The following is a 24648-nucleotide window of genomic DNA, read 5'->3' as shown; positions in this document are numbered from 1 at the left end:
TGCACACCCCTTGAAGCACCAGGTTCATAGTCTGCATCCAGCATTGTAACCAGATGGCCAGGGGCATCAGAGGCATGTAGTGCCAATCTTCCACTTACAGCTGGTTTGCCTTCTATGGCCATTCCTGAGATAGACCAGTAACTCATGCTGTTTAGCCGTATTTACAGCTACAATAATCTAAATGGAAGAAGGTCCAGAACCTACAAGTAGGGCAGAATGATGTTACCAACTATTGTGGTTTACAATACGTTTTACAAGAGTTGCACAAGTTGCCTGCGTTGTTTTCGCTTCCATGTGTGTAGAAAGAAGCAAAATGAGCTTTTATTTGCACTTATTTTAATTCGTTTCATGTTTTTTGGGTGTCTATGCACATTCACCGAAAATCGCAAAGTGAAGTGTAATCAGCCCAATTACGGCGGACAGGAGTTCTTTTCGTGGAAAGGACACCGGTGCTTTAAAGGCAGGGGAGAACCGCTAGAACGCTGCGGTACCCCAAAAAATCCTCAGATCGAGCGTTCTGAGGACCTGGAGTTCCTGCAGGTGCTGGGAACGACTCCCCCACTCCCCGGTAAGCTCTAAAAAGAGCGCCGAGTGCGAGCGGGGTTGGAGATGGCAGCACTTGGGAATCAATTCGCTTCCTTCGAAGCATGAAGCTCTGAGTCCGGCCATCGCGAGCGGCCAATTCCTCCAAAGAAAATTGGACTTCAATCTCTGGAATTTCGTGAGTAAAAGGATTTAAATTGAAATTACAAATTGGGAAGGAAAGGGATTTAAAAATAGAGGTTGATGCCTTCTGCTGAAAGAAAAGTGAAAGCAGCTAACGTAACCAAAAGCCCCAACTTTAAACTTATTCTTTTAAGAAAAGTTTCTAGTGTACTGTGTAAACCACTGAGCCTCTTGGGCTTGCTGATCAAAAGGTTTTTTTTAAAAAAAATAATAATAATAAGAGAGTCTAATGCCGTTCTTTCTTGACTTTCTTTCCGACTCACGTTTATAGCTTTCATTCATCCTTCAATGCAACTACTTAATTGGGTACACTTTCAGAATAATTGGTACAATCCAGCACTTGAGTCCAAATATGGCCTCAATGTGAATTGCTATGCGGTGCCCACTGGCGGAGGAAGAGGAGTGTTAGAATTCCTACTCTATGATTGCAGTCATGGGATTGCTGCCTATCACATGTGTTTTGACTCCAAAAAGTGGGAAGTGACGGAGACAGGATGTTTGTGTTACTGTGTTCCGTGAAGTGGTACTATTGTCCTTTGTTTTTTCTCTTTGCTGTCTGATGCTAGAGAGAGAGGGAGCCATGTTGCAGTGCTCCGTGTGTGTTTATATGTAAATAAAGTAGATTAGCCAAAATGCTGAGTTGCTGAGGTCTGTTTTGCAACTACGAAGAATCTGCGAATCCCTAAGTGTGCTGATGTCTGTTGGCATCGGTCGCTGTGATGTTTGGGCGGAAGAAAGCTTTTGAAGCTCCCGAACGATCAACCAGGAGGGAGGGAACATGCCAGTCGGGCATGTGTCTCTGCCAGGGTCCTACTCAAGTGTAGGCTGAGCTCCTGACAGAGCGCACCATCCCCAGCAGTGCAATCCCTGTGGGGTGCCATCGCGGCTGCCCCTGCGCTGGGTGCCACACCCCTGCAGTCAGAGTACCTCACCCCCGGGACGCGTGCCAGCCCCGCCTGCTCTACGCCCACCGGTGCCAGAGCATGAAGCTCCACCACTGGCCGTGCCCTAATGCGACTAGGGCATACTGGGATGCACTGAGGATAAAAAAGCGTATTTCTTACGCACCTACGAGAGAGCAATATATTATGTACAACTGCTTATCACAAACCCCCATCTGCCAATCACTTGGGGATAAGCAGTTTAGGGAGAAGGGTGACAAGAGTGCAGAACAAGTGCTCTGCAACTGTTCCCCAAAACTCTTTTGCCCTAAATGAGAGGTTCAGATATGCTTTTAGCCTGGCAAATGCAGAATTGCAGCAGAAAAACACAGGACAGGGAAGCACTAAGTACACCCTTCCTCTTGCTGTTTCTCCTATCCAAATGTTCCTCCCTGCTTTATGCAACTGTAAAGGGTTTATTTTACTTGCTCACATGTTTCCACCTTACAGCTTAAAGGAATTAACATTCACTTTATTTGGGGTGGTTTTTTTAAAATATAAATCAGAACCTGTTCCCTCCTTGCCATTTTCAGATCATTTCCGCCCCAGGCAAACACCTTTAATCTCTCCTGACTGCTTTTATTCTGCTCTTCTGATTTGTGTTGCTTTCATTGTTTTTTCTTTTAATTCCTTTAAAAAAATTCTTTACTTGTCCACATGCTGAAATATTCTTCAAAGGCCCTCCTTCAGCTGCCTCTGCTACTTCAAGTGAGGAGGGTGTAAAAAATGGCTGAGCTCCCAGGGGGACTCACCTGGCACCCACACCTATGTCTTTTAGGCTATCATCTTAGTAATTTACCTGGCATAATACCCAAGAGCATCTACCCATGTAAACATGCATAGGATGCCTGGGATCAGGAAAATACCCTTTTAATCTATTTTCTCCTTATTATTGTTGTTTTTATCCCTGCCTTTCAAAGTTTTTTTCTTTGTTTTTATTAGCTGTTGTTGTTGTTGTTTAGTCGTTTAGTCGCGTCCAACTCTTCGTGACTCCATGGACCAGAGCACGCCAGGCACTTCTGTCTTCCACTGCCTCCCGCAGTTTGGTCAAACTCATGCTAGTAGCTTCGAGAACACTGTCCAACCATCTCTTCCTCTGCCGTCCCCTTCTCCTTGTGCCCTCCATCTTTCCCAACATCAGGGTCTTTTCCAGGGAGTCTTCTCTTCTCATGAGGTGGCCAAAGTATTGAAGCCTCAGCTTCGCAATCTGTCCTTCCAGTGAGCACTCAGGGCTGATTTCCTTAAGAATGGATACGTTTGATCTTCTTGCAGTCCATGGGACTCTCAAGAGTCTCCTCCAGCACCATAATTCAAAAGCATCCATTATTTGGCGATCAGCTTTCTTGATGGTCCAGCTCTATACGGACCTTTGTTGGCAAGGTGATGTCTCTGCTTTTTAAGATGCTGTCTAGGTTTGTCATTGCTTTCCTCCCAAGAAGCAGGCGTCTCTTAATTTCGTGGCTGCTGTCACCATCTGCAGTGATCATGGAGCCCATTACCCTAGAAATCTCAAAAGGCGGAATAGAAGAGTTTTAAGTATAGAAAGTACATAGAGTGTAGTATCCAATGGGTGCTACAATGTTGATGCAAGTCAACTGCAAGTGGAATATGGAAGGAGGTAGTTTTATGCCATTTCTTCACTACCTGCAATCTTCTGTAACTCCCCCCCCCACCCCAAAAAACCATCTCCTTTCACTCTTCTTCTTCACCCTAAGGTACCAGGGTGGGTTACATTAAAAACCATACTGTTGCCATCCATCTGTCTTGAGAAACAATGGAGTGCACTTCCGGGGATGAAGTCAAACCATGGTCTTAGCAGCACCGAAGTGATCTGTCCAGGGTGCAAGCCTCGGCTGTGTGTCTGGAGGTCCTGGGTTGCCTAGACAACAAGACTTGGCCTTGCTGATGTGGTCCAAAGGAAAGCAGAGCAAGACGTTTGGCACCAGCCTGGCTGCAGGAGTTGCTAGAAGTAGGCATACAAGGCACCATCGAAGCGTCTTAGGGACTCCACTCCAGATTTGTGTAGCGTTTACTCCAGAAGTTTAGGGTCAGAGTTTTCCTTCTCCTAGATGTGTCGCACATGCAGAAACTGTCATATTGACAGTAGGGCCCACTATTGGTCTCGTCTGCTCAATCTGCCTCACTCACCAAGGACTTGAGACCCATCCACTACCCTCACCTGGTTTAGTCGGACAGCTGAAGCCGATTCTGGCGTCTGGCCACTCTCGCATGCTGGCAGCTTCTGGGAGCCACAAGTGAGATATGAGTGCAGGGTGGGGACCAAAGGTGGATAAACTACCCCAGAAGAAGCACGATGTGCCCCTACCAGAGGTACTATAATATAATTTAATAATTTATTATTTATATCCCTCCCCTAACACCCAATACACCCAAAAACAATATTAAAAACAATTTAAAACATTATTTTCTGTCAGCGGAACAATACCCATTGAAATCCACCCATATACTGTATTTTTTATTTGCTGTAATCCATCATGGAAACACATTGAGAGGCCGAGTATAAATTCCTAGAGATACATAATATTAATAAAGGCTGCTTTTGTATTTTCCTATATCAGTTATTTTTTTTTGGGGGGGGGATTAATTCATGATTTTAAATGGCCTAGCAAACTCTTTAGAGAGAATACTTCTGCTTATGTTTTGTTTGTTTGCCATCTTACCAAATGTTATTTTGAACTCTCTGTTCACTCTCTGTTCTCTGACTGCTTCATTGTCATAACTCACACATGGCTATTTTGTACGCCAACCAACATAAATACACAGGAAGTAAGAGAGATGTACCCAACTACTTCTAACTTTCCACTCTCATTAGCATTCTGGTGAAGAGAATGTCATTCTCATAAATGTTTGCAGAAGGCAGATAAAAAAGGTACTGAATACAGTCGGTGCTAAATTGCAGCTTTTGTTTGATCTAATGCTTGCAAATTATTTTGCAATATTCATATCTTGCTGCAGTACAGGAACTCCCAAGTGCAAATGCAATCATTGGTTGTTTTTTTAATACATGACTTCATCTTGCACACTTTTTCTTAATTGAAGAACCATTTTGTTCATGAACAAATCTATTTGTATTTTAAAATCTCATGTTCACGTAATTCATCTGATTTTTATTATTATGAAAATGCTTTGTTTATTTCATCCATTGACTCATAATGTACAACTCTCAGTTTAAAAGAGTACTGGCAACTACTTGCAATTATATGACTTGAAACAATTATTCCATTAATTAATTGCTTAGATTTAAATAAATTTGCAAAAATTGCCAAAACATTAAATATAACTGCATTTTAAGCTATCAAAGGAATTCTGAAATACTGCAGAATGAACAATATTTGCTACTCGAGGGAAAATACTACTTCAGTTATTTTTTTCCATTTTGTATTAAAATAAGAAACTAACATTAAGGCTTAATTCTTGTTGGTGTGGTAAATTCAAGAGATATGCCTAGAATTTGGCTTGAAATGACAGCTAGAATTCCACCCCCACAAAACCCCTATCTTCACATGCTACCTGTCAGGGAACTGCCATCAGTGCTGGAGGGAGAGAGCAAAAGCCAGAGGGATTCCAGAGAGCGTCCAGGGATCGGGAGAAGCAGCCCATCTTCTGGGGAAGAGAATCAGTGTAGCACCAGTGGAGAAGGGGAGCAGATGGGGGAAGCGGCGAGGCGGTCCCATGACTCCTTGCCTGGGACCAGCGGGGAGAATAGGGGTCCTCCGTTGCCCACGCCCTCCTTGCACAGAAGGCTTTCGCGCATAGAGGGTAGGCGGAGACTAGGCGTCAAAGAGCTTCTTTGCTGGAAGAAGTTTAAGAAACGCCCACTCACGGATTCTGCCAGCGACTGAGTCTGCCACGGGTGAGTGGCATCCGGACAGATAAAGTTTACTTTGGCAGCCCAGCCAGGTGTTTGCACCCACCCAGGGAGATAGTTGCCTGCTTGCGCACAAACAACCCCTTAGAAACCATTACACTACCGTTTGGGGGATTTGCGTGGAAAAAAGGGTGACTACCAGTCAGTGGTCTCTGGGGTTATTCTCTTGGTGAGGGCAATGAATATAATTTGCCTCAGCCTATAAATGTGTTCCCCAAATGCTACTGAAACACCCACTCTGTTTTACTACTTGTAAATGGGGTGACAAAATGAAGGGTGTGCCTTTCAGAAGGCCCTATTTATACGACTTCACACTTCTGCTGGGGATTCGCATTATGGCATTCTTGTTCTTGTAAATGAATCATATAGAAATGTTAAACATGTGCAGGAGAAGGGATATTCACCTAGCCTGCTTGATATGCTAATTTTGAAAGTGGAAGAAAATTCTCTGTATGAACAAGGATTTCCTCATGTGAGCCTTTTCCAGCAGGCTTAAGAGATAGCTAGACCCCAGGCTCAGGTCTGCCATATCAGTGAGTACTAGGCTCCAAAGAGCAGGCATGCCCTGAACTTGCAGTCCATCAATTAAAATTTGCCCTCCCTGATTAAAATGAACTTGCACAGATAGTATTTTGAAGCTTTAGCTGATTAATCTATGATTAAATCTTGCAACCCAACCCTAGTTTAAAAATGGATACAATTTTTCCCGTTTTCCTACTAATAAACGGACAGAACTGCAGAGACTACATAATCAACCACAGAAGATGCATTTGAATATGTAATAATAATTCAAATCATGATTTGGTGTGTGAGCGAAAAGCTGTCACTTCAGGTGAACAGGGCTTCCTGGTCAAATCAAACCATAATTTTGCGGGGACATCTGAACTTGCAAACTATGATATGGGATAAAAGTCCAAGCCAAGGCTACAAACCATGATTTGATCCTGGTGTGTAACCCTCACATATTTGTCACTTCAGGCATGGCACTTTATGGCCTGATTAGCACAGGCAGAGGTGGAAGGGATCAGGAGAGGATGGAGCACTTGGGTCCATGCCTTCAATACAGCCAATACTCAGACGCAAGTAACAGTTGAACTGCTGAGCTACAACAAAAGCATCCCAGCAGCAGTATTATGGATGTTCACTAGGAGTGGGTCAGGTGAGGCGCTGGGGGAGGGGGGCAAACCAGCAGGAGCACCAGATTGGACCTGCCAGCACAGCCACACAGCCCCAACCTTGAAGCCACCTCAACCCTTCCTTTCCCAGTGGCACTGTGACCGCCACTGGAGGCTATTGTGGTAGGTCCACGTTTCCAGTTGAGCTCCTTCTCCTCAGGTAAACTGGCAGGTTTCTGTCATACTGTAAAATGACCATTCTGGAAAAGAGCATTATTACTGGCGTGGAACCACCAAACAACATTGGGGGCCAGGCCACCACTTTTTTGATTACATACGTAAGTAGGCTTTGGGTATTTATCCTGAATCAACCAGCATGACAGCTGGTTGTTTTGCAGTGTTGATCCTGGGTTAAGACTCTCCCAGACAGGGGCGACCCCTTCAGGATTGCCATATTGGGGGTTGTCATGGCCCACTGACCCCCGATTGGGGTTCCAGGCAGAAGTACCTCCCCCTAGATCCCTTTAAAGGGTTCCCCTGTCTCATGAAAGTTCCCAATTCCCCCCACCCCGCCTAGACTAAGGATGCAATGCCTCACCTGCCAAGAAGTTGTGACAATTGCTGTGTGGCAGACAAGCTTGATTTTTCTGCAGCAAATTCCTCCCTGGCCCCAATACAGTGACCAAATATTTCCATAGCAAGGTCATACTCAGAACTTGCCCACCCACCTTTGTGCAGGGCCATATGAAACATAGGATAGGAGGATGGGGAATCCAGGTCTGACTGAGCTGACAGTCTGGACCTGAATGAAAACCAGGGGTAGAAGTCTTCCCTCGGGTCCACCATGAAACCCTGCCACTCCCCGCTTGCCTGTGATAGGTCTGTTCAAATGCAGCTTGCTTGTGATAGGTCCATTTGACTACAAGCCTCCCAGCAACTTGTCTTCTCCCAACAGTCAAGTGGGGCCAGAAATTCGCCCTGGACTCAGAGCACAATCACCACTCACCACCCTACGAACGTAAGCAGTCCTTATTGCACCGTAGTCGAGAATTGGGGTGAACCTACTTTTGGGTGCAAGTCATAGTATAACACTAAAAAAAGTTCCAGTGATATTTAGATCTAAGAAAATGATAAATAGGGCTAAACCATAAGAAATTATCAAAACCATACTCTTCACACATTGCAGTCAAATCCTGTACATATTTATTCAGAAGCAGGTCTTAGGCTCCAATAAGATCCATGAAACCCAATGAGATTTTTTTCTGAGAAGACACATAATAAGATTAAGCTTTTTTAACCTCTATAGATATACTTCTAAACTGTCAACTCATTAAAGATATCATGGTGGTATGCAATAAAACAGACTTATGATTGCTATCATTGCTTCAGAGACATAAACATGGAATATTCTGTATGTATCAATAAATTATCAGTTGCACATGACATGCTTTCTTTTCACCATATCTGTAAATCTGATTAAATTTATGATTAGAATAACACTACTGTGTTTGGATAAACAAACGATAACATGACTTTTTTTGTGGTTTATGAGTACACTAATGCTCTAGATATATTCCTGCCTACCTGCATAAATGAGGTCCTGATGTGCTGAACAGGTTTCTAACAGTTCAACAGATTGAACCAAGCTTGGAAGCTCAGCACTAAATGTAATGAACCTGCTTAAATGAGTAAAGAAGGAATTGATGCTACTATTTCTTTGTTAATCTAACAACTGCTTCTTCTCTTCTGTTATTTGTACTGGGAGGAACTTTCACAAAGATTCCATTTGAAGGTTTATACACAGAAGACACAGCTGGAAGGAGTATTGAGAAGGCTCCATTTTTTATTTTTGCACATGGCTGTTGATAAATGCAACACAGAGCCTAGCAGTGGCAGAAATTCCACCAGCCATATGCATGATCAGTATACTTGTGGGTAAGCCCCTTCTTTTTCTCCACCTAATCTCAACCATACTAGCATGCCCTGTAATATGCTAGTCAAAACCCTGAATAATGTTCAAGTCAGACTGCAGTATACATACAATAGACAAGCTGACTGCTGCAAAGGAAATCTGCAGAAAATTTTGTAATGCCCTTTGAAGTCTATTCTTTGAAGATAGTACTGAAATGAGCTTATTTGTAACAGAAATGCTTTTCTTATTAATGTCTTTTATATTAAGGCATATTTTCCATAGATTAACATGTCATTTCCACCTTGGCATTAATTCAGTTTAAAATAACTATTTATTTTAGCAGGTTTTCTCTATTTAGCACCATCAAGAAAGTTAAACAGATCACTACAAATCATTACTGCATAATAGAAAAAGCATTTTAGATAAAATACTGGAGCCACTTTCATCTAACTCTGCATCAGTTCAGCATTATAAGCCGTATTTTATGTACTGCATTTAGATGGTTTTATAAACTCATTTGATTACTGTGCTGCCTTTAATACTTTAAATTCCTGCAAGAATTTTCCACAGTCTTATGAACTAGTTAAAGCTCAACTGATTGTATTAATGTCGACAGTTTGCTGACTGTTTTATCTGCATTGTTTTACACTGATCTGCAAACAAGGCCTACCTGGATGTTAGTCAGAAGGGTTTCTATGGAGGACAATCCATCAGGAAATAGAAAAGGAGATGGAAAACCTGGAGGTAGCGGCTGCCCATGCCCAGTTAGCGAAAGTTTGTCAAGGCTGTCTCTTGCGGTTGGTGTGGAGAGCGGGGTCTCATCTGTATGTGATTGAAACAAAAATATAGAACAAGTTACGCTTGTCTGTTTTTATTAGACCTCAGTAATGGCTTCCCTAGTGGTTTCCAGAACATTTATTGCAAATTGGTTCCTGCTATCAGGAGAAAATGCTTTCTGCTGAATTTTCTTTAATGAAAAAGCTGTGGAGATACAACAAGATAACATTAATGAGTAACTTTATAAGCCTTTTAAATGCAGTCTCTAATGAGACTGAGTTTACAGTGCCATAGAATCTTTTTAAAACAAATATTATCTCACATATACTTGTGATAATATATTTAGGCTGACTTTATGGGTACCTTCCCAATTATCTCATTTTAGTCCGTGCACTATTTGGATTGACAATAGAATATTTCCGAGGATGATACATATTTTATATTGCAGCAGTGTGCTTTATGCGAAGATGATTCTCAATTAGTTAACCCATAATCAACCATCTCCTTGATTTAGGAAGTGCATGTAAAAATAAACTTCCATGGACACACACACACACATAAAGGGGGCAAGCAGCTATGGGGACACACACCTAGTGGTCCTGCACACACATTGCTGGATAGATGGATGCTGCTGTCAGCTCCAACAACTATGCTGGACGTTGGGGAATCATTTCCAGATATCTCTCCCACTCTCCTGGACCCAAAATTGCCAATCATCTCTTGAGTGGGGGCCTCATGAATGGGAAAATTCATGCAGGTGCTACTATACATGGCAATATTTCCACTGGAATCTGTATTAAGACTGAGTGTTAAAAACAAAAAAACCCCAACCCCCCCCCAAAGTTACGTATTTTGATAACTCTTAGAAAGTAACACATTTAACATATTTTTTCTCCACTCTGTGTGTAGGTCCACTGGCAACTTAGGAGATTTTCTATATACTTCATCATAATATTGCAGTTGCCTTGTCTCTCTTCCACAATCTAAGGAAAGGCTTTGAAAAATGTTGCTGCATATGCCCCTGATTTATAAAGGTAAAGGTAAAGGGAGCCCTGACCATTAGGCCCAGTTGCAGACGACTCTGGGGTTGTGGCGCTCATCTCGCTTTATTGGCCGAGGGAGCCAACGTACAGCTTCCGGGTCATGACTAAGCCAATTCTAGTGAACCAGAGCAGCGCACAGAAACACAGTTTACCTTCCCACCAGAGCGGTACCTATCTACTTGCACTTTGACGTGCTTTCGAACTGCTAGGTGGGCAGGAGCTGGGACCGAGGAACGGGAGCTCACCCTGTTGCGGGGATTCGAACCGCCAACCTTCTGATCGGCAAGTCCTAGGCTCTGTGGTTTAACCCACAGCGCCACCTGCATCCCGCCCCTGATTTGTATATGAGATAAAACCGCACAACACTGTATAAAAATCAAGGGAAGAATTCAGTGTCATAAAAGCATAGCAGCTTGCCAGGAGGAACGACCTCCCTCTCCTCCCCAACAAGCTGAGGAGAGAAGGAGAACTCTCTTGCTCAAGAATAAGTTCTGTTCTGTTATTCATCCTCCAATTACTCCCAGCTGCCTCCACTTCCACCACTCTCATCTGTCTATCCTTTGCTGTCTCCTCCTTGCTCCTTCCAGCACCCCCTTCTGCCTGTTGCCTTGCCCCTTTCTTCTCATTTTTCTTCCTAATTCTTTTGTCCTGCCTCTGGCAGGAACTTATGCATTGGTTATTGAAAGCTGCCGCACAGCCTCTGATTTGAACAGATCGTAAAGGCAAAGCAGCAGTGTGGATCCAGCATGCCCCGCATCTGCACTACTGGATTCTAAGTCTTTCTTGGAATCCCTCTTCCATGCCCTGATTTTGTTGTACTAGAGCATACATAACCTAAGCATGCAGGTACCTCCTTCTTGTTGCTTTGTGGCCATGTTTTTGCAACAATACCGTTGGCATGCATTAGAAAGAGTGGTATCTGTCACCCTGTAAGTTGGATGCTCACACAGATTCATTACAGGCTCCTCCATATAATAGGTTTGTTCAGCATTTATCCGGATATGCTTGTACAGATATTACACAGGGGTTAGATATGCTTGGTCTTTATCAAGCCTTTGCTATGTTTTGCTTATTGGGTTCATATACTACAATGAACATTCACCCTGCATTCATTCAGATTTGCTTGCAGCATGTTTACACATTTTCCCATTAATAAATTTGTCCCACATATTCCAATGTATTTTCCTCTCACTTTCCTACCTGCAAACAGTCAATTTCTTTGTAAAAATTAGTTTGTTGTGCTAAGGTGACAGAGCACTTTAACTGGACAAACCTGCTTTTTCCCAGCATGCTTTGAATCCTCCTGCAAAATACTTGCTTCACTTTGTCAATGACTACATACACATGTAGGGACGCGGGTGGCGCTGTGGGTAAAACCTCAGCTCCTAGGACTTGCCGATCGCATGGTCGGCGGTTCGAATCCCCGTGGCGGGGTGAGCTCCCATCGTTCGGTCCCAGCTCCTGCCCACCTAGCAGTTCGAAAGCACCCTTAAGTGCAAGTAGATAAATAGGTACCGCTTTATAGCGGGAAGGTAAACGGCGTTTCCGTGTGCTGCTCTGGTGCCGGTTCGCCAGAGCAGCTTTGTCACGCTGGCCACGTGACCCGGAAGTGTCTGCGGACAGCGCTGGCTCCCGGCCTCTAGAGTGAGATGAACGCACAACCCTAGTCTGTCAAGACTGGCCCGTATGGGCAGGGGTACCTTTACCTTTTTTTACATACACATGTAGTGAGAAGCCATAGTTTAACACTAAATGAATGAGCAGAAAGGGGCCTGTGCCAAGTGCCTGGCTCACCCCCCCCCACCTCCACCCTTTCACAGATCCCTGGCTTTCACTGAAGACCAACTTCAAGCCATGGGTTATGAAACTGGCTTGCGGAAACAAACTAGTGTTTATTATAAATCACAATTCCTGGTTCACATACTGTATAAGGTTAAGCCAGGAGAAACTGAATTCTGGTTTATTCACCCTCTTGAAGGAAATGGAAGCACCTGAACCCACAGGGACTCACGCACATCATGCTAAACCACGGTTTAGTGCTTTGTGTTAACCCTACAAGTATATACAAGCCTTTAAACTAGTACATAATTGTTAGTAACTTTAAACATTTCTGCCACATTCACTGCAATGCTTGTGAAGGTTCTCTTACATTCTTTCCTCCAATCAGAAGCAAAAAATAACCTAAGCATTCCTAAAATGGTACTGAATTGCATTCATTCCAGTGACTAAACACCATTTTTACTGATTAACAGTGGTTTCATTGAACCACAGTGGAGAAATAAGAGACTTGAACTCAAGCTGAACTTATTTTAATGAATGTTTAATTTAAGGAAAAATAATCTGACATAAAGTGACTTTGTTTTCTTTACGTCCCATGTGAAATAAACTTTGAATGTGACTGTATTTGAAGCAAAACAAATGTACATATCATACACAGGAAGAGTGGATATTTGGCGATGTGAGATAAGCTATGACCGAGGGAGGGGTTTAGGGGGGAAAGGTTTTAAAGGGAATAACAACACATACTGTAAATATTAGCCAATTAAAACACAACCATAGATCACAGTAGCATTAAAGTAATTCAAAATATGTCCAAGAGCTCTCCATTACAATGCTGTTAACATTATGGTTAAGTGAGTGGATGCTCAAGGCTTAAACCTCTTTGAACAAACCCATCCAAGGGACAACACATTTCTGCTACACCTCCTACCACTGACATCTTTCTTCTTCAACAACCACTGGGGGGAAGTGAGCAGAAAGCCTGGCACCTCAGCTCCTGCTTCTCAAGCAAGGGGTTCGCCTGATCATTTGTGAGCAGGAGCTCGAACATTGGGATTTCTCCTCACACAACCATGCATAGCATGTGGCTACTGGGGGGAAAGGGATAATGCTGGGCTGGGGCTAAAAACATGGGCCCACATGTTTATGTCCTACACATGAGCAATGCATCAATAGGATTTCTAAGTCCTTGTTATAAACCCATCCTCTCCTCTCAGAAGGCTAATTGAGGAACTGGGAAAATTGGTATGTTTATTTTGGAAGCCAACAACTGTTTGATATTATAATAGTACATCCCTAATGCACAAAGTCAAGAATGGACATCCCTATTTTCATTCAAAAAACGTTGGAGGGTATGAGCAGGTGGAAAACAGCTGTGTGGATTGTTCTTTATTCTTGATGTATACAGTATACGGCTGAATGCAGATATGTGCTGGCGGAAGAAATTAGGGCAGTAGCATTGTTCTGTGATTTGTTGTGGGAGCATGCATTTAGCACATGTTAAATGCCCATTAAGTTGTGGGCTTGCATTTTATTTGGAGAAGTGACAATGCAACATTATTATATATATATAAAGTCTGTAAGTTGTAAGTATGAAAAGAAATCAAGGTGCAGTAGTATCAAAAACACACATCACATAAGTCAGACATTAAATTTGACACCTGGAAAGAGTAACAACTGTCGCTGGAAGAGCAGAACTGCTCACTCAGGGCCATACCACCACATTACCTTTCCTCAAGTCTCCTAGAATTTGTAATCTTGCATGTTCATACAGAGAATATTTGTTGGTAAGAATGTTTCAAACAAAAAGCTAGAATATTATGATGTATGAATCTAAGTGCCACTTTGATTTCTCCTTAAATTGTAATTAAGTACTTGAGATTATATGTGAAGGATGAGGAATATACATATTTTTTGTGGATTTAGGTGCATATTAAATGTAAGGTTTTTGACATGTGTTTCATTATCAGTCTTAGAGAATAATTATTTGCCCCAAAACAAAGCCCCAGGGAGAAAAAATCCTCAAGTAGAACAGCTGGTATTTTGCAAGTCTCAGATGATGAAGATATAATATTAATGTGTGAAAACTCTTGTATATTAAATGATCTTTTTTGTTTTTACTTAATTGTTAAATATTTTGTTTCGAACCTCAGTAGAAAAAAAATGATCAAAATGACATATTTAGAATATACATAAGCTGTTGCGTAGCAAATATTAGATTCTGAATATCAGAAAGAAAACATGGGTTTTAATTAATTAACATAAATTCCTATATTGTTACAACTTAGCTTAATGGACAAAGTGCTAAGAGGAAAGCCCCTTATACCAGCATAACAAGTCTGACTATTTAGGGAGTGACATTCTGAAATGTATAGGAATTGTGCTTCTGAACCTGTTGTTAATTGAGACCTGCAATCTGCGGATTAGCTCTAATACCGTTTGGCTATGTCTACGCAATTAAAAGACAGTTATCCTGGCCCAGAGGAACTTCACACCAGCAAGCAGGTTTCCATGTGTGTATCAGGAAGCATGAGTGTAAATTAGATATAAATCCAAATTAGAAGGTGTATATCCGTACAACAAGACTTCCAAGGAGTAAAGCACTGTAGTCTCATTCCTGGCCTTCTATAAGCAAGACTTGTGTGTTTGAGGACATTTTCCCCAAGTTTATTTACTATTACAACCCGAGTCGCCATAACTGAACACAGTTTGCCAACCATACTAGGCGCTTCGGAAGATCACAATTTGTGTAGGCCTGAAATAACCAAATCCCAAATAATTTTTATCAACAGGACTGAGCCTAACTTCATACTCTTGGATACCCTATATCAACTTCCTGGTTCCTGTGAGGAGGAACTCCCACCCAATATGTCTTTCTGAATACATGGAGTATAGTAAGCAAAGCTTGGTGCAAAAGGCTGAGATCCATTCCTCTCTTGGACACATGAGCACTTGAACTCTCAAGGTTTTCTGTTATACAGTGCAATCCTAAATATGTTTACTCAGAGCTAAGTCTCACTGAATTCAATGGGACTTGCTCCCACATATGTTTAGGATTACAGCCAGAGTTCATTAATCTACTGGGAAGTTCTTCTCGTGAGCAACACTGGGATGAATGGGGCTTGCTCAGTGGGGCTCTTACGCAGCTCCCATCCATCCCGGTGAGTCTCATTGAGAACAACTTCCCTGAGAATTCCTTCCTATTGCGCACAGCCCTCCACAAGCACATACCTCAGCGTGATGTGCTCATTTCATTGTTTGCTCTTATTATTCGCCTTTCGCAGATATGCCAAAACTAAAAGGAGCTAGCAATGTTAATCAGTGTGTTCATAAACAAAATTCAAAATGAAATCAGTATGCAGTTTTATACCTGATGTGATTTTTGTGGCAAGTGCATTCATCAAATGTCTGAAACAAGCTGACAAAATACTTCCATTAGCAAGTTTCCAGTGGTATTTTCATGCTTGATGTTCACTGAAAAAACGCTACACAAGTTTTAGTTCTATCTTTCACGCCGTATTTAATTATTCTCCATTCAAGTCAACGTTTGTGTTTGCTTCTGCTGCTGTGACACAGGCCTTCAAGTCAGGATTTTTCAACTGTATGCCTTTACATATTCAGATTTTTAATATATTGTACAAGGTACCAAAATAACCTCAACAGTATCCCATATTTCGATATGAGAGAGAGAGAAAGAGAGAGAGACTATCCAGTCATAGTTGCTGCAATACACCCGGAAATATTCTGATGGTGCCCTCCATGAGTTACATACAAAATGCAGGAACTGTAAACCTGCATTCTCAGGTCCTGTTCTTCACGCCTAGAAATTTCTTCCCAGAGATCGGCATTATTCTAATACTTTTATTAAAAGGTTTACCAAAACCTGAGTATGAATGCCAGTTCAGAATTTCTGTGCTTAGTACAGATACAGTGCTACCTCGGTTTACGAACTTAATCCGTTCTGGAAGTCCATTCTTAAAGCCATTCTTAAACCAAGGTGCGCTTTCCCTAATGAGGCCCCCCACCGCCGGTGCCCTTCCACCGTTCGGATTCCGTTCTTAGACTGAGGCAAAGTTCGCAAACCGGGACACTACTTCTGGTTTTGCTGAGTTCGTAAACTGAATAGTTCTTAAACAGGACTGTTCGTAAACTGAGGTACCACTGTATTTTATAGAGTGAAAGTGGCTGTATCACAACTCTGCACATAATGTACTTATGCCATACACCCCTCGCTCCCCGTTCAATTCTGAATAACCTAAGGTAAACAGTTCTTGTATCCATTGATTTAGAGTATAAAATTTAGCAGTTACTAGTTTAACACAACCTGGAAATAAGACCATAAAATCTGACTACCTTGCTTAAAGGCTGCTAGCCTGTGCTCCCAGGCTGGTGAGAGAGCCAAAGAATCCCTGTGATTACTCTCTTAACTAACTAATAAAGCAAATGAAGACTAATAAAGCAATGCAGAATTGGGATGGACCGGACTTTATTGGATCCTTACACCCCTACTTGTGAATGAGTCACAGAAAGTCTATTTATAAACTGAACAGTCTCCCTCCCTCCCTTTTAGTAAAGGTATATACTAAAATGGTCTCATCACATAATCAATACAAAAAAATGGTATGTGGAATGAACAAACAAACCTGTCAAGTTAATAATACATTGAATTATTCTATGAACTGTGACCATCTGATAAATTAATTTAACCATGACAACCAGATAGGGATACTGGTATTGCTTATAGCACTAAAGCCTCATGTGATTCTGCCATAATCCAGGCAAGGAGGGAGAGGAGGGAAAGAAGAAAATAAAATCCTTAACAGAAGCCAGTTTGTAGAGAATATCAGGTTATAATGGCACTATTCAGAAAAAAAGTTGAATCTTTGTATTCATGTATGACTGATGTTGTATTGCTTAAAACATTTCTTTGTTACTAGTCCCTTATACTCCCTAGTCATAAAGAGAGCACAGGCTTGGCACAATTAGGCTATTTAGTTCAATTATTTTAAACACATTTAATCTGTGCTAGGTTGTATTAAGCATACCACTTAAGCAGTTTGGTAATCTCGGCCAGAGGCATTTGGGGATGGTCTCAGAATTGCCAGTGGCAAATTTAGCAATCTTTTGTGACCTCAAGGAAGTGATGTAAGAATGTAGGAAGAGGCACTCAAACAAGTAGTGCAGTTTTGGCTGCATTCACTATGAGTGGATCTCCAGAATTTCAGACAGGCGTCTTAACCAGTCCGGCCTGGATATTCAATCTGGGACCTTCCATGAATAAAGCGTGACCTACAGTGAGATACAGTACATACTTTAACATCTTTCATTGGTATAGTATTATAGGCGTGATAAAATCAGCCTGATAGATATCTCTGTAGCTTCCTTCTTAAACACCTTCCCATAGTCAGAGCAATTTTTGTTTAGACTATTGTGAGTGCCTTGTTGAATGCTCCTCTCTTCTGCTATTTCCCCCCTTTCAAGTTGATTCAGAATACCCCTGCTGCTTATACACTCTGTCTGTTCAGACTATCTCCTGTTGTTTGACCCCATGACATCTCTTTGCTTCCCAAACCCTTAAATGTGTTGCTTGGCTGCGTTGCTCACCCAATAAGAAGTCTAAGAATGACTGGGGGTGGAGCTTGCATGCCTTGTGTGTGGCTAGTTAATGCAAGCTGAGGGGTTTTTGAATGCTGGACGCCATTTTGTTGCACGTGCTGCTGCAAACTTTGCAGTGCAAGGCCAGGCTGGGGAGCCATCTTAAGCTGAGGCTGCATAGGCCTTGTGGTGCATGTGATTCAGATTCTATTCAGTTGAACCTCTGGTTACAAAGTTGGTTGGACAGTGTTCTCGAAGCTACCAGCATGAGTTTGACCAGACTGCAGGAGGACAGGAAGACTGGAGTGCCTGGAACAGGTGAGGCTGCAGGTCCCTTATTTTGGCTGCTGGTCCCTTATTTTCAAATCTGTAAGTTGACAGCTATGTACTAAGGTTACCAGATGTTTTTCAGTGAATCCAGGGACACTTTTCAACTTCAGTAGGAATGATAGGATTTTGTCAGGGGACTGATTTGTAAATCCAGGGACTGTCCCCGGGAAACGGGGACGTCTGGTAACCTTAGTATGTATGCCATCCAGATTTCCACCTCTGACTTGCATCTCAGGACACCCTTTCTTCCTTGCTACCTCAATTTATTGCCAGCTCTATCTTTTCTTCCAATTCCATTCTCCATACATTCTGCCATACTATTCCCCATGCCTAGAACATTGTCAAGCAACCATCTTTTTCAGCCACCAAGTTGCCCCAAACATTGTACAATCGTGGTTCCCAATACAAGGTCCAAATCCATAAAGCACGACAAGTTATAGATGACCTTGTTTATTTTGCCTTTAGTATTATCTTACTGATGGATGTCCTTTTATTCAAAGTAGACCAGTTCTTCATGCCTCCCTCACTGCTACCTTGGCTAAGAAAGAGAAACTGAGCACTGAAGGCTTAAGAGAACAACCTAAAATCACCAACACCTGATTGTTTTGCACAAATGAATAATTTCCAGAAAATTCTATAGGATAGTAGTGCACAACACACACAAATACAAAGAACACAACATGCCAAAGAGCATTAGATGAACTAAAGCAAAGCTTTCACGTAAGCTCCTGCATCCCCCTCACAAAAAAGATGACTGTGAATTTAAATTATAATCCATATTACCATAGTAATTGCTGTAAAATTAATTCATTGTTATAGCGTTTGCAAGTCAACCTAAGCCCTGCTGTCATTTTAAAGTAATTTAGGACTCCTAAGCATTTTACTTACAGATAGTAGTCCTACAGCCAAAGATGGGAGCAATTTATAACATCGTGTTTATAAAACTTTTACTGCAGCTGCAGCATTGTGTAAAAAGTGGAACTACGATATTTACAAGGGGAAATTCCCAAAAGAATTCTGTACAATGATACTAAGATCTTAAATTGATTCTTTTCAGTTCACAGCATTTAGATCATCTGAATCCTTAAGATTTTTGTTGTCCTCCCCACCCTCCAGCTGCACCCTTCCTTTTGTGGTACTGTATTAGTATTTCAATTCAGCTTCCTAAACAGTCAAAAAGCTTTCAAAACAGTAGGAACCAATGACACATCGAATGAATAGTTCAAAGTGAGCACACAAACAGGTGCTGTAATCATTTATTTCCATAATGAGTTCAAATATGTGATATTGTAAACAATATCAGAATTTTCTAGTGATTTCACAATGCAATCCCTTGCATATTTACTCTGAAGTAAATGCTACTTATCAGGTTTCATCATTAGTCACAAAAAGTTTAGGTGTATATTTACAGATTTATAGATTCTACTTAAGACATAAGCTAAAGATTTATGCTCTTTGGAGCCGTGTTGTTACATGTTCTGAAAGAAAGCCCACATAGGATTCTGACTTGAGAAATAGTATTTGTTGTGATTCTTCTGTTGAAGTTTACATTTGTATTTGAAATCCTTTGAAGGTTACAGGGTGAAACCTTCCAACAATATCTCGAAATCTTCTGGGACCAAATCCCATTATGTGGAGTTCAGTGAAGGGGGTAAACACTACCATAAAGAAATACAAATTGCACTTATTTCCCATTTAGCCAGTGTCACTAAAGTTCACCATTTAGAATTCTAACCAGTTAGAACTTCTTCTTGGAGGTCAAGTGTCTTGTGAACCATGTCATCTCATTGATGACATCATATCCCATCCATCAATTCTTCCAGGAGCACACTTGCCATCTGCTCGGCACACTATAATAACTTATTAGATATATTCACAGGGTAACAACCTGTACAATGACACTGCTATCTTAATGCTGGCACATATAGAGAGATAACAGTCATGGGTTGCGGGGTTGTTTTTTGCCATTGAAAAGCACTCTACACTCAAATCTTTAGAAGGTAACTTTCGTTATCTGTAGTAATTATTCAGTATTGATTGAGTTGATATTGCTTTTATTCAAAGATTGGGGACATTTCTTTCAAATGCTTCTTTACTATTTTAAATTGAAATAGGATCAATGAGACATACCACATCACATATATCCTAGTGTGAAGCATTTCTGTCTTCCCTAGTAAATATCATACACCAGTACAGATTCTCTAGAATAATACTACAAAAAATACACAAGCCAAAATATTTAAGATAGGCTTTTTAAAAACCAAAATGCATTATATTTCAAAATAATTTTTTTTGCTATGCCTGCATAATTGTCATTAATAAAAAGTAATTAATAGAAATAACCTTCAAACAAAAATCAATTAAATTTTAAAATCATGTTTCAGCAGAACGGCATACAATGCTATGTAAAAAGCACATGAATGTTGCAATTTACTGAACATTGCTCCCATATACCAATTCAAATAAGGGAGTTAAGAAGGATGGAGTTTTGGTTTATTGCACCCTAAAACTGTACAAGTTTAGTGTGTTGGCTGTTGGAACACACATGACATAATAAGGATCGGTCTAATACTCCCTCAATAGCTGAAAAATTGCTTTCCGGAAAAGGGCAATATTTGTTTTGCATTACAGAGAAATTTATCCTCTGTTCCTTCCGTTGGCTCGTCGTTTATTCCAGCTTACACTGTGATCAACATTGTACTAAAATAAAGTCAAGTACAACAGCCGCTCTCTGCCCATCAAAACTCACAGACGTCTGCCAAGCACTTGTAACAGCTGGTGTTACATTAATTAGTTTAAACTATTTATTTCATCCATCTCCAGAGCAGATTGAGCAAAAACATTAGAGATTATTCTAGCATCTGTAAGTGCCCTGCAAACATTAACCAACCAAAGTTAGAATATTAGTCGTTAGCTTAAAATATATGTGATTTAAGGCTCTCTGCAGTCAATTACAACCATAAATAAAAAATTCGACGTTGCTGCAGTATCACAGTGTATTTTATTGACAGTATTTTTACATAACCATGCCTTGAAGTTGTATTAGTCTTTTGTGTACACAAAGTTTCTTTGTCATAAGGAATATTAACCAAAAAAATGCTATAATTCCTGGCAGCACAGATCATTAACAATATACAACACTGTGTGGGTGACTCAGTGGATTAGTCACTGGTTTTATGTCTAGTCTTGGAATTGAGCCCTAACTACAGTGATCAAAAGAGCGTTAGGAAACTGCTGTAAAAAATCTCCATTAAAATTACTTTTTGGCCTCAGCTAAGTTTTAGTAGACAGCAGCATGAATCTTCTTTGTATGGGGATAATTCCTGAAGTTTGTGGTATCTTTCTTCCCCTTAAAGGTAAGGAATGAGACAAAGAAGGTGATTCTATTAAACGTACTGAACTCAACCAGCTCAGAGCTCCTCTTCAGAAGATGGCAAATGATAATCAAGGAGGTTCCCATTAAAATGCAATCCAAACTGAATTACTCTCCCATCCCTAATGACATCACCTGTCCTGTTGCAGAAAACTCTGGAGCCACAAGAGAGTCCAGTAAATTCCCAATCCATCGCTGATCTGCAGGTTCACTGCAAAATTATCGGTGGCGTATCTGGTCGGTGACATGCCTATTTTTGTGGAGAGGTGTGATTTATCGTATAAAAACTGGTTCCAGCATGCAACTTCCCCAAAGCCACCCAGAATGTACATAGTAAATTCAGGCTGCTCTTTAAAAATTATGCACAAATGCAATAAAAGCTAATAAATTGGACTTGCTAAATTCTTGTTGGCCTATGATTGCAATATGTACCAGACTATTCTATACCACCATGGGTCATAAATTAGGATATAGGAATCCACCAATGATAACCAAACTCCTACCAGCTATCCAGTGTCACGAGACCATGTCACATGATTATTTAACATATTTATTATTATGAAAACTTATAGTGAGTTAGGTTAAGGTAACTATGCTGGTCACATCTGTGATACTGGACTGGTTAACATGACATTGTAAGCCAAATAATGGCTTACAGGGACCATGCAACCATACTCTGGCTGCTGTTCATGGTTGCTAAGCCAAACTTACCTAGGAGCTGTGCAAAGGTCCAGAGAAGAGCAAAGCAGCTGTGACCTCTTCTCCAGGGGTTCACACATTTGCACGGTCCCAATCAGCCAAAGTTTGGCTCACTGTGCTGGGCAAACCAGGCCAACAGTTAACTATTAAAAACTCCTTTTAAGCTTGACTGGCATCAATGTAAATTAGGAATGTAATTATATACAATCTTATATAATTGACTTAAATGATGTTAACAACAAAATTTCCACTGTGGATCCGAAAATGCTCCTCAAGCATATGATGCATGAGACTTGCAAAAAAGAATAAAACTGGGCCTTGTATCTTCTTTTTGAAAGTGAAACTGCATCTATGAACTCAATTTAATCAACATGTGCCGGGCAGTTAAAAAAAGGCTCACTATGTCTTTTCCTCTTCATCTCATATTGTCTTCCCCAAACAACTCCTCCAGCTAGAAAAGCAGATAGTTATATTGCCAGAGCTGCTATGGTCTATGCCAAAATACACAGGAGAGATCATCAGCAGCACTTTCTCCTACTCATTATTTACTTTTAGAATAACATAAAAGGCTTTCAAATTCTCCCCATTCTTTGGGAAGGTATCTCCCAAATACCAGGACCGTTTAGGTGACACAGATATTGTAGAACTGAGGATGAAGCTGTACTTTTTGTTGTTGTCTAAACGTAGTACAATAATCTGACGGCTATTGTATGTGGCACCAGATTCAACTGCACCAGTAGCATTCCACAACAAGGGTGCAGTACGTAGAGCAGGGCTTTTTGCCCTTTAAAACTTCCTACCCATTTCAGTCTGTCTGGTACCACCATCACTGCTGCTGCAGAGTCTATTTTATCATTTACATTTTTTCATTCTGTTTTAAAGCTTTATCATTTTATTTCATTGTTTGAAAATGTCATTAGCCACCTTGTGAGTCTTGAGAGGCAAGGCAGAAATATTTTGATACCTGGCTTAGGAGATTCTGACTTTACCGACTTTGATTAATTCAGACTGGAGCCTTTGCAAGGCCTGCTTGAATACCGGGTGACCCTTTAACTATCACAAATTGCGTGTGTCCTATCTGAATATCATGTATCATGATGGGTTCTTCTGCAAAGAGAACAACAAGCATTTACTGGAATTTAAGGTTTAGGCGATCTTATACTTGTTCAGGGCCTAAAAATGACCACGGATAAGAAAGGAAACAATCTACTATTTGCAGCATCATTTGGTTGTACCAGAGCAGGGGTTTAAAACATAATTTAACCCAGAAAAAGGGAATACATACGGTTCTACCTCTAAGTTTGAATGGAATTGCCTACAATTGGAGGAGAAAAGGCCTTGAAATGGTATCCCCATCCCTCACTTTCTTAAAAAAACAACAGGCTAGCATAAGCATGGTCAATAGATCACTTGCTTGGGTTTTAGGCTTAATGTTGCATTTAAAATTGTGTAGCTCTTTAATGAAGTTCTGTCACGTTGAAATCTAACTTGGAGTCCTGTCATTCTTTTGGGCTAAGGAGAGCAATGAATTTCCTTGTATCATCCCATAAGCCAACCATCATCCCGGAAACAGATTAAATGCCAGCTCTGGAGTAGTAAAATTATGTAGCATCTTATTGTCTCACTTATTCTCCAACATCTCCAGGGAGACCAGTAGGGGTCCCAGACTTTTACTTGCTTTAAAAGAAAATCCTGCATGCTCCAATTCAAAAAAATGTAAGCTCTGAAATGTGACCTCTCCCTGTCTCATACAATATCTGTGAAATGAGCTAGCCTGGTTGACAGTCCCCGCCCTATAGTGTTTCAACCAATGGCTGAAGTCTGAGCTGTGATTGGCAAGTGACCATTTTAGACATCACTAGGCAGAGTTAGGAATTTCTAGAGCTGCCTTTTTCTAATTCTTATTGATTCCCAGACACTGCATTTAATGGGGTGAGGGGCAGGGGTTGTACACACCATATGAGTTTATGGGTTTCAGTAGAATGTGTGGCTACCTGCCCCCTGTTCTCTCTTTGTGACCCTCTAGCATGAGGACCACGATTTCAAAGAAACATATGTAGACATCACTTGGGTAGGCATACATATTAAACAATTTCAATGACGATGACAAAATGTGCATGTGTAGCTTTTAAAAAAATGCAAATAGCATTTTATACATTTTATCTATCAAATAATATTTTATATAAATATAAAAGTGCACATGCATCTTATGATACAATTAAAATGTGTTGATGGCTGTTTTCTAAATATTAAGAGCTATACAGGTTTAATTTTTCCAAGGCTGCTGAATGGGGAAGTTTATTTGTCTAATTCACAGCCTGTTTTGAATTTGGTCCTTCCTAGCATCCTGTACTCACTTTTCTTGGACTAAAGCCGTTGTCCTAATCCCATTTATTTGGGAGTAAACCACACTGAATTAAATTGGACTTACTTTTGAATGTGAGCAGATTGGGGGCAGGAAGTTGCAAG

At 41.0% G+C, this 24648-nt stretch overlaps 1 protein-coding gene across 8 annotated transcripts in view; it reads right to left on the bottom strand.

The window, feature by feature from the left end:
• DACH1 (dachshund family transcription factor 1) overlaps positions 1-24648 on the bottom strand; it is a 372289-nt gene that overhangs the window by 39948 nt on the left and 307693 nt on the right. For all 8 annotated transcript variants that reach the window (XM_079972643.1, XM_079972639.1, XM_079972640.1 and 5 more), the window contains one exon: positions 9254-9405. In XM_079972643.1, the coding sequence (XP_079828769.1) occupies positions 9254-9405 (152 nt within the window). The remainder of the gene's footprint in view (positions 1-9253; positions 9406-24648) is intronic.

This window comes from Podarcis cretensis (genome assembly GCF_951804945.1).
Source record: "Podarcis cretensis genome assembly, chromosome: 4".
NCBI classification, from domain to species: Eukaryota; Metazoa; Chordata; class Lepidosauria; order Squamata; family Lacertidae; genus Podarcis; species Podarcis cretensis.
Note: the sequence above shows the minus strand (reverse complement) of the source record. Positions and strands in the feature narration are given on the sequence as shown.